Source organism: Triplophysa dalaica, chromosome 12 (assembly GCF_015846415.1).
Source record: "Triplophysa dalaica isolate WHDGS20190420 chromosome 12, ASM1584641v1, whole genome shotgun sequence".
NCBI lineage: Eukaryota > Metazoa > Chordata > Actinopteri > Cypriniformes > Nemacheilidae > Triplophysa > Triplophysa dalaica.
This window is the reverse complement of record NC_079553.1, coordinates 6122653-6133541: the sequence shown is the minus strand read 5'-3', so window position 1 is coordinate 6133541 and position 10889 is coordinate 6122653. Positions and strand designations below refer to the sequence as shown.

The following is a 10889-nucleotide window of genomic DNA, read 5'->3' as shown; positions in this document are numbered from 1 at the left end:
CTAGCCAGAACAGATCAACTTTTTAAAATAAACACATTAAAATTTCAATAAAAAGTATAGTCGGTTTTGATTTCATGGTGAGTAAATGATGACGATATTTTTGGGGGTTAACTATGAATGTTTTCAAAAGAATACTTGGTTTATGGATATTTTAGAGAAATATTCAAATCATTACAGAAAATTTGCATCTGAAAATAAAAAACAAAGTTGGTGTGTTCTTTTTTAAAAGAGTAAAGTCTGCCCTTAATTAATAGGATAGTTCCAACTAGTGAAAACTATTTCATTATTTACTCACCAAACCCATTTGATTTTCTTTTCTCTCTAAAACACAAAAGATATTTTGAAGAACAACAATGTTCCACTGACTTGCATTGTCTGGACAAAAAAAAACACTACGGCATTTCTCAAAATATTCCACAGAAGAAAGAGTCATTTACAGGTTTTAAACCACATGAGAGTGAACAAAAGATAACATTTTTTATTTTTTTGTGAAAAATCATTTGCATTTTGTTCATCTGTCACAGTTTAATAAATGATACAAACAAAGTGACAAATATGTCTAACTGCCCATCACCTCCCCATGTACTAGTAAGATGAGCCTGAAGAGAGTTCAGCTCTCATTCATTCTCAAAGGCTCTTCAGAATGGTCCCTGCATAATAGAATCTCACTGAGTTTACCGAAGCTGGGGTCAACCAGTCCTTCAGGTTAGAGAGTCCGAATGGCACAGAAGCACCAAAACAGAACACTCAGCCAGTCTGCTTGCTTTTGCACAATATACTGTGGCATTACCACGGTATAGTGTGATTGTTTTAAGGTGGGGATACTATACTGAATGATTACCATCACCAACCACTGTTCTCCAAAGAGTACTAAATTACCACGAAACCCGGTGCATTATGTTAGCGAGAAAGTAAATGGCACCGTATATTTAAGCTTACATCACAGAAACTTCTGTATGTTTTCTTTTATTTATTGATAAAACAGATGCTTGTTTTAAAATGTGTTCATCAGATTGGTCTAAATCACAACATCAGCTCAGCACCACGGCAAACCAAAAGATTTCAGCATCTGTTCATGACGTCTCAAAACATTATACAGATAAATTAAGATCAGTTTCATCTTTCTGTAAAATGCTACACTCATTCAAAACATCTCTGAGTCACAGAACACCACAGCATGACTGCTGACAAACAGCCACTATGAGAAAACATCTTCACCAAAATACAGCAATGAGTCACTGCGATCTATGATGAATATGATACACCATGCGCACACTGAGGTGCTTGAGGTAAATGAAAATATACTTTCTGTACAGCCTTTGGTATATGATATAACCTTCAATTCTTTCAATTCATGTTCTCTTAATGACTTACTACATATAAAGAACCTCAATTTAGCTTGACAGCAAATAACCGAATACTGACTACAGCGCTACAATATCCAGATAAAACATTTTATTATTTCGTAGTATGTCTTTTGTATTTCTCAAATATTTTTTTCTGATAAATATGTTTACATGTTACATTTTTTGTGAAATCACAACATATTCACTATTTTACAAACATCAGGTGAGGCAGGTAGAGTTGGTATCATATAACAGTTTTCAATGTCAAGCTTTACTAATAAACAGTAACTGCAAAGTTGTACTTTCTGCTGTAATGAAAGTATATTTTAAGTACTAAATCTCGGAGTTTCTGAGCAATACCTTCTCCATAAATATGTTTAACCTTAAAAACTGTCTCCTTGGAAACAAGGAAAGCCCTAAGTGTCGTCTAAGCAACGCATCAAAAAAACAGAAGGTGCCTGCCATTATTATTATTATGTACTGCGGATGGTGAATTTATTATGTTGTTCATGATGACAAATAAATATAAAATATGATCTCCAGTGTGGTAAACATCATGTCATATCGTCACACCTTCACTTAATTTCCCATTCGGAAATGCAGTGGATGCACAACTTTATGTTGCTTCAAAGCATCTGCTGAGCATATCTGGAGGTTCAGTTCTCTTTTCAAACCGACATCAATCACAGCTCCCAGGCACTTTGACTCTTTTATTCCACCATGATGTTTGGAGCATGGTGCTGTAGTGGTTGCTCTGTTATGCATGCGTGCATAAATATATATATATTACTCAATGTCTTTCCCTCATCTGCAAGTCGTGTTTATTTGCCCCGGGTCTGATGACTTCAGCAGCCTGTGCTGTTAGCGTAAAAGCCATAAAAGGTAATGATGGTTTGATGGTTTGGTTCACTTAGCCATGTCCTCAGCCACGGCTTTCCCTAACTTGTCCTTCAGGTACGCCACTTTCTGCCAATCAGATTTCAGATCCACCCATTCGAAGTACGGCACCTGCAGGGGGACACATGAGAAGAATAAGAACCACAACAGTCCAAAATCAAGACGCATATAAAACCAAGGAACAAGAATGTTTTTCTGTTTTTCAAATATTTCTGTGCTGTTAAATTGGCTGGTATTAAATGGCAGAAAATAGACAACTGCTTTGAGCTCAGTTGGAAGTCAAGGTGAGTCCAGCCATCTCCATCTGACAAAAGTCTAACAGGATTGCCCTACATGCAGCAGGCAGAGATTTTGTTCTGTTCTGTAGTTCTGTCTAACTGTGGCTATTTATAACCTAAAGCCAAAGGGGACTGCCTGCCGGGTAATTGGTACGACAATAGGAATAGAGCTGATCAGGCTAACTACACTGGTAGCGTTAACACAGAAGTTGTTTTTGCCAGTTAGAAAACAGTAAAATATTTCATGACTCACTGGGTCTAATTTGAACTCTTTTCAATATTTTAATTTAATGCATTCAAATTATTATTGATGTCTTTTGAGCCATTTAGTTGCTTGCAGTGAAATATAAAAAACAGCATCAAAGGCAACAAAGAGATTTTTAAGTCGTATGTTTTAAACAATGGCAATTTGTCAGCTTTAATATCAAAAATATGTTTTCACTACTCATCATCCTCGAAGTCTCACCTCAACTACTATAAAACCAGCCAGCAGTAGTTGGCGTTTTTGCATGGCAAAGCGTCCCAAAAGATCCTTACTCCTGAGACAAAAGTTTGTATACTCCCAAGCCACGAATGCTATCCTGCAATACACACAAACATATTCAAACTGTCAGTAACGCTACTGAAACAGTAAAAACACAGTTCATATAATACACAGATGTGCTTTCACTCACCGGCGTGCACCTGTTGGCAATACATCAGGACCACCACCTCCTGGTAAATGAGGGGCTTTCAGGTTCTCCAGATCAATCGGCTTATTTTCTGAATCTACCACAAGCTCTCCATCTGGAGAATATGGGGATCAGCCAACACGGATTAATTCATTAAATACTATATGTGTTCATATACACAATGATATGTGTAGTTCCTAATGACAATAAAATGGAATCAAACCTATGATTTCGACATTCAGCATTACATTTTGTTTTTTTAAATATATTTTTTTTCAACGGAGCTTTTCACAATTTTTTATTGCTGCAAAGCAGCTCCTTGCAAAGTAATTTTTTTATAAATATAATAGTGATATTTAAGACAAAATGTGCTGAAGATAATTTTTTTCGGAAGTCATACAACACACTATCATCTATATAATAAAATGAATCGCTCACACTCACCTATTTTCCAGCCGTACACTGTTTTGACAGAAGTGCGGAGAGCCTGCGTCCTGCTGTTGGTCAGACTCTGGAGAGCTGTGTGAATACCACTTTGCAGAGGGGTGATGGAACCCGCTTTGTTCTGAGGTGCTGGCAGCAGAACAGCAGTGGGGACATCGGCGACTCCTAGAGGCTCCAGCTGCGCATAGGCTGAGATATGAAGCAATTTAAGACGATAGTTCTCTATCCGACCCACACTGCCACCTGTTGACCGAATAGAAGTAAAGAGTGAGATTATACTGCCATCAATTGTTTCAAAAGCGTATGTTAAAGTTGCATCTCGGTGAACATTGGAAATACAGATTCTTGTTCCAGAGAATATTTTTGGTTAGTTCTACAAACCTGTAAGTTTCTTTTGAAAGGCAGGCTTTGTAACAGAGCTAATGTGATCAGGTAAGGCTTGGTTTAGCACACAGAGTGACCAAACCACATCCATTTTCAGAAAAGGCTCCAAAGTCTGAAATGAACCTTCCAAAGCTTTGTGTACCTACAACCAAACAAAGACATCATTTTTTTATATAATTCAGACAACACGTGCCACATATAATACCAATACAATGTTACGTCTGTTATGGGTCACCTTTGGGTAAAACTCCTCCACTTTGCTGGGCTGAAAGTTGAGTTTGGCGAAAGACATGAGGAGGTTACAGACCTGCAGAGTGCTGTACTTCACACTATTGCTCTCATAGTGCTAAAATAAACAGAGGAGGAAAATATAAATTCAAAGATTGTATGTAAAACCAGACAAAACGTTTGTTGTCTTTAATCAAAAGGAAAATGCTTTTTTATTCAATGCAACAGGAATACAAGCTGTGAGAAAGCTGAGGTGCCATGTTTTCTAACCTGTGCAAATCCTTCAAAGAGAGGCAGGTGGAGCCACTTGAGAAAGGCAAGAGACTTGGCACATCGCGTGACATCGAAAGAGCTCATTTCTGATAACCTAGGCAACAGCTCTGCAGCTATTCTCTGGAGCACATGCGTCTGGTGAAAATTAAGCTTACCTTTAGAAAAAAAAAGGACACAATTAGGCATGTACTTCATACATTTAAAAAAAAACTACACTTCGTACATCAATTCTTTTTCATTTTTACACTTTTTAGTCAAAACTCCTTAAAGATTGTTTAATGTGTTTGAAAGAAAAAGTATCGCTGACCATAAGCGTATGCGATGTCAAGCAGCAGTGGTGTTTTCAGTTCTGAGGAGGGTTTCTGGTTAAGGTGATATGAGAGAGCACGTAAAAGAGGAACGGCCCTCCTGTTCTGGGAGGCCAGTGCAAATGTTACCCTGCGAATATCCTCTGCATTGAAGTTCTCAGCCAATTCCAGGGCCTGGACAGCAGAAGATAGAGTTCGGTGTTAGATACGCAAAACAAGCCTAATACAACATGCTGAGTTTGAATCTGTAGTTGGTTTGTGAGATTGTAAAAATGGAAAGCTGCAAACGACAGGGAAAGGTCTTATAATAAAGCACATATTAAGTGTGCATGTTTAGTAATTTCAGTTTACCTTATCCTCTAGTTTGTCCATGAACGAGGGGGTAAGAAATGAAGCACGGCTCATGAGGATGCTGATGGTACGAGGCTCACACAGCTCTGTCCAGCGCAGCTCTAGTTGTTTCAGCACGGTTGTGGTGAGAGCTTCATTTTCCTGCCTTTCAAAAAAACAAGCAATTTTACAAAACGATACTGGCAACTACAAGCCTGCTTTGGCTAGTTATAAAGATCTAGATGATTAGTAAATGTACATCTGAAGGATGATTTTGTATAAAAATTCCAAGTATCGCTGCCTAAACAAAAATGTAACATGATTACCCTTATTAAAATCAGACAGTTCCACAGAAATATTGTCATCTCAAAGAAGTACACCGAGAGAGTTGTGGAAGTTTGGAAAAAGCCATTTCTAACAAATTTCAGTATTTTAATCCTATTACAGTCTATGATTTTCAAAAGATAACTTATTGTAAAAGTCAGTAAGTAAACCCCACCCTCTGCTGCGCTGAAATGCCACCCAGTCCACCAGGTAGGTCAGCTGACGGTAAGTGAGGCGTCGTATTCGCCAAAGCACTTCGTTCTGGAGCGAGCCGAATAGCGGGGCATCAGAGGGGAGACCCAGCATAGTGAGAGCACGCAGAAGAGCTACCAGAGATCCGTTCCATACCGAAGACACCTAAGAGAGAAAGAGAGACAGATCTCAACATCTGCATCAGTGACAATCAAAATCTAATATCAAATTCCCAACTGGTTGTCATTGTTACCTGAGAGTTTACTGTCTCCAGCATGTTTTCAAAGCGTGGATCCCGCAGAATTCCTTCCCCGCCCTTCTCTGTGACTCGCAGACTCAGCTGCACCAGACATCTGGCCGCATCACTTGCAGAGCTACCCTGCTCTGCCCACAACTGAAGCACTTCCTGTGGCGTTTCTGCCTTTTCAACGAGCCCAACTAGTTCTGTGCGTTCATAAAGAACTGGTGTCTCCTCCATCTTGGCCAGTTCATTGCCCTGACAGAGATTCCTGGCAGAAAGCTGATGCCAGGACAAGGACATCGGGCCCACTGGTTCTGTGGGGTGGATTGTGGCGGCTTGTATGCGGGCGTGAGGGCAGCGAGCAAACAGTCGTGCACATCTGCTCAGCAGCCTGGTAGTCATTTTGAACTCTTAGTTTTCAACAGCTTATCAAAGCATTTCAAAATCTGACCCCAGTACCTAAAAATGGAAAAATAAAAGTCTCAGTTGTGCGAATAGAACATCACAGAATATTAATATTACCAGAAAGATATTAAAGTTAATTCCATTTAAATACTTCTTATTTATTAACACTTTCCCCTTTAACAATACTGAGCATGCACAAACTATACTGCATGAAAAACACATTAAGATCAGTTATTAATAGTCATATGGTAATAAGATTACCATTTAAAAATGATCTAACTGCCTTACATTGAATTAAGGACTAACGTTATTCTGACCTTGCCGACGTGCGGGAGGCTTTTGGTTACGTGACTGTCAACATTAGCAATAATATCTTGCACCTCAATATAAATGTACACAGCTAAACGCACATATTATGTATAATGGCTAAGGCTGCTTGTGCTGATAGCACCGATTAATCAAGCATCGCTTTCTTACCTTGTCAAAAACGCTTTTATAAGAGCGGCGACGACATTCACATGGAGGAAGAACCAGCAGGAGTCGCGTAAATTTTGCGTCATTGAACCTGTATCATGTGATTTCAACCGCGCGTCGCCATTCGTCTCCGTAGTGTGTATTGAACTTCATGGGGAGCTGCGCAGACCGGTTAGTGTATGATATTACATATCGCGATAGCAGTTCGAGAAAAGAATGCTCCTTATGGATTCAAATCGCTCTCGCGATACGTTGACGTTGGTCTGCTCTGCGCAGTCGAATAAACTAGAAAAACGTCGGTAGTTAAATTTGACCGACACGATAAACAAGAAAAGCTGATACGATCACGTTGAATACTTTTGTAAAGAGGTAGATAACGAGTTTCTGTACACGTAAACGTATTCTTATCATGCATAGGATTTTTTTATTTGTATAGTTCGTTTCACAACATTCAAAGTAGATTAGGATTAATTAAATTAAACTATTGTTTTTTTTCTTTAGACCCCCCAGTGAGCAAGCCTGTGGCAAGGAACAAAAAAACGTTATTGTGTAAGTAGTTCGTGGCCGTGGGTCATAAACATACTGGTAACTGTTATTTGTACTATATATATATTATATATAATACAGTATATATTATATATAATATAACATTTGTGTCGACCAATGAGGTGCTGTAGAATGAATGACGCCTTATCAAGGTTGTTCCATGTTGTAATAAGGGTTATGTCTTGTTAGAACAGAAAATAAGTGCAATCTTTTAACACACATACTTAACAAACAGCATTATTCAGAGTGTACCTATACATTACATTATATAAAGTGTATTGATATAATACAGCTGAAAACCGAGTGGTAGCTGTTCATCAAGAACACCAAAAGATGGCGACATTGATTTGTTCATATATAGTATTTGGAAGACAAGGTGAACTCCAGTGTTATGTTTAATAATGCAGAATTTTGCATAGCGGAGGCTATTATTTGGAAAAATTGATAGAAATCATCTGTATTTTGAATTGTCAGTTTTTCTTTGATATCCCTATTGATCAGACATAATCTCGAATGATGAAAAAAGACACAGACTTATTACGTTCTCAAAAGGCTGTCTTGATTAAGATCATATTTGGGCGAATCTAGTGATTGGGAAGCTCAGCCATAAAGCTCCAGTTTTTGTGCACTAAACAATGTAACTGATTGAACTGATCCAATCTTTTATCAACCACCCCAGCGGTGTTATATCCTAATGGGAACAGGGTGTTCACATGAACAATAATGGTCTTTTTTGGACTCCGTAATAGGACGAAAACAGAACAACATTGACATGGAGATTTTGCATCATCATTTTTAGAGATTGATATTGTCTAAATCAACCTACATGCTGTGTCTATAGTAGTGTGGTGTAACAGAAAAATAAAAAACAAATAAATAGAGCATTAAGTTATTTTAATTGTTGTATAATCGGAAAAAAATCAACACTGTTTCTTGAGATATTCCTTTACTGTAGATATTTTTGTAGTAACATCATATGGTGTTCAAATCCTTTGAAATATTGCTGTAGTAAAAGGTCAAATTGAACTGGATCATTTGGGAGAATGTTATGACTGGAGATTATACACAGGTTTGTAAAGAGAGCCATTTTGAGTTTCATCCTAAAAGAATCGTAAGAGTACAGTAAATCTTGCTATCTTTTTCCTCCCAGCATAACATTGACAGACAACAGCAAAGGAAAAGTTCAACTTGGTACAAGGTTGTTGCTTTCCGTGTTGGATTAAGAGACAGAAAGGTGCAAGTGAAACATTTTTTCATAAATAAGAAGGCTTGACCAGATGTGAATGTAGAGTGTAAACACTTATTGCTAGTTTGTCAAAGAGCAGTTTCAATAACTACCTCAATCAAGTGGCACTTTGTTCACAAAGCGAGAGAGCAAGTGAGAAGGCAAAAGAGAGATACAGTCGCAGACTGAACCTTTATCCCATCATTTATGCTCCGTTCTGTAAGGTCTCCTTAGTTTACGTACCTACCTGGTTAATGGTCTGTTTTAGATTATAAGACACGAAGAGCAGCTGCTCCCTTTTTTACGATCTTAAATGCAAGCATCAGAACTTTGACATGCTTCATGGTAAGTCAAGTCAGATGTCATTTGTAACTATCATCTTCCGAAATGTCCCTCTAGGTGCTTTAAAACATAGTTATCCTTGAGATACAATTATGTCGTTTGAAGAAAGTCACATTAAATGACATTTTAAAACTCGATCTTACCCTCTTGTAAAATTTAGGAGCGTTGAATGTCTTTTAATTAGAGAGGAGGGGTAGTTAGTCGGACAGGTTAAGTGAAGTTAAGTATCTGTCAGTTACACTGGTAATGATTCAATCACCAGAAGCCAAGAGTTCATGACATCTCTTAGTATCTTTTTTTTAAGAAAATTGATACGACAGAATTTGAGTGGGTTAAGCGTTAGGATTCTGTTTATAAATTTAGACTGAGCTAAAGACAGTCTAATGTTGTTTTATAGTGAATCTATAAAAGAATTACATCAATGAAAGACTAAATCTCTTTAAAGGGGTCATATGGTGTAAACACGCGGCATCGTGCAGGATCTCCGGCTTGCAGCGTTTTACTACTGAAAAAAAGATTTACTTAAAGAAAATCATAATTAAAAAGCTTTTTGATATCAGTTCGAGTTCATAAGTTCACCTACCAATGGTATGAGAGGAACCCGGCTATCACTCTCAAACAAACAAACATTACTAGCCAATCAGAATTAAAATAGGGCAGGTCTTGGTTGCGGGAGTGGAGACGTCACGTTGGAGAGCACGTTAGCGAACAGTCGGCAGGATGGAGAGTAAGTTTATAAAGCCTGAAGCGGGAGGGGGCAGCTTTTAAGTCCATCATGACAAATATGACATACACAAATTGGAGACTGTGACATAAAGATCGATAACTTTGTATTGGTTTGACAAATCATCTAACCAGACCTCTACTTCTGCGCGTCACACACACACTCTCCTGCGATTAAGTGCAATTGAGATATCATGAATCGATTTCTAAAGTGTCTAAATCATTTTCAATCTTTTTCACAGCTTATTGCATAAACATGGTAGCTTTTGTCTGAAGTGAGCTTAAAAACGGATATCAATACATTAGTGGTTAATATGGAGAAAAATGAAAAGAGAAGCACTTACTGCTGACTCCGTAACCTTTGTAGCTTTATTTAGATTTTTTATTGTTTTCGTTTCACAGTTTTCTAGTGAAAAATTTGCAAGTAGGAATTTAAAAATGGAAAATAAATCTGCCCTCACTAATTATTATTGAAAAAATCGATCTCAAAAAGGTGATCACTCTTGCTTTTTTGAGGGCTCATTTATGCTAACCTGCTTTGACCAACTATGTGTTGTGGATGTGACTTGTGCCATATCATCACCATTTATACCTATGAAACTATGGTTTTGTGCGTTATAATTATGACCCCATTTCTTTCACGCTCAAAAACGGCATGTTACAAGTTAGTTTAAGTTAATAAGTTAAAAAAAATCCTTTTCGTTTGACAATTAGACAGTATGTGTCTACTCTAGCAACCCTGCAAAAAGAAAGTTAAATCTCAGATTTTTTTCTGCTTTAACCCCTGAAGGTGGGGGTACCTGTCAGTAGAATTGCTTTGGAATTGGAACCTGATGTTCCAAATATGCTAAGAGCAAATTTCCGTCTCATGCTTGGAGTATATGACCAATCACTATGCACTGGTAAACTGGCCAATCATAGCACACCTTGCTTTTCAGCGCGATGAGCTTTGGTTAAAAATCTGCGGGGCAAAGAGGAGATACAACCCATGCACGGTATGTGGAAAATACAGCGTTTTTAAACCTTAAATCGAGTATACACATTGCATTACATCTAAAGCAAACAATATTATTTGTTTTATCTGTGTCATATGACTCCTTTAAGAGTGTTTTACCCTCTGAGAAAATCAGGGTGCACACTTCATATAAGCCCATTGACCTCTGCGTCTGCTGGTTTAGATTAAATTAAATTAACCTTTACCAAAGAAGGAAGCACAGTACTTTCAACACGTATTTTCACTTTCATTCAGTGAATGTTA

The 10889-nt window shown here is 37.8% G+C and overlaps 1 protein-coding gene across 1 annotated transcript; it reads right to left on the bottom strand.

The window, feature by feature from the left end:
* Positions 1–1433: 1433 nt before the first annotated feature.
* tbrg4 (transforming growth factor beta regulator 4) lies at positions 1434–6875 on the bottom strand. Its single transcript, XM_056763484.1, has 12 exons — positions 6799–6875; positions 5929–6375; positions 5659–5840; positions 5181–5325; positions 4829–5003; positions 4519–4676; positions 4256–4366; positions 4018–4162; positions 3637–3879; positions 3196–3307; positions 2988–3102; positions 1434–2354 (listed from the first exon to the last, which is right to left on the bottom strand). Exons 2-12 carry the CDS (start codon positions 6316–6318, stop codon positions 2253–2255), a joined length of 1878 nt encoding a protein of 625 aa, XP_056619462.1. The 5' UTR covers positions 6319–6375; positions 6799–6875; the 3' UTR covers positions 1434–2252.
* Positions 6876–10889: the final 4014 nt, after the last annotated feature.

What these genes read in the sequence shown, in the direction of transcription:
- tbrg4 (XM_056763484.1), bottom strand. Translation starts at nt 6,318, where the DNA reads ATGACTACCAGGCTGCTGAGCAGATGTGCACGACTGTTTGCTCGCTGC. An exon ending in TGGAGACAGTAAACTCTCAG is followed by an intron (nt 5,841 to 5,928) that starts GTAACAATGACA and finishes TTTCTCTCTTAG; the next exon opens with GTGTCTTCGGTATGGAACGG. An exon ending in TGGAGGAGTTTTACCCAAAG is followed by an intron (nt 4,163 to 4,255) that starts GTGACCCATAAC and finishes GTTTGGTTGTAG; the next exon opens with GTACACAAAGCTTTGGAAGG.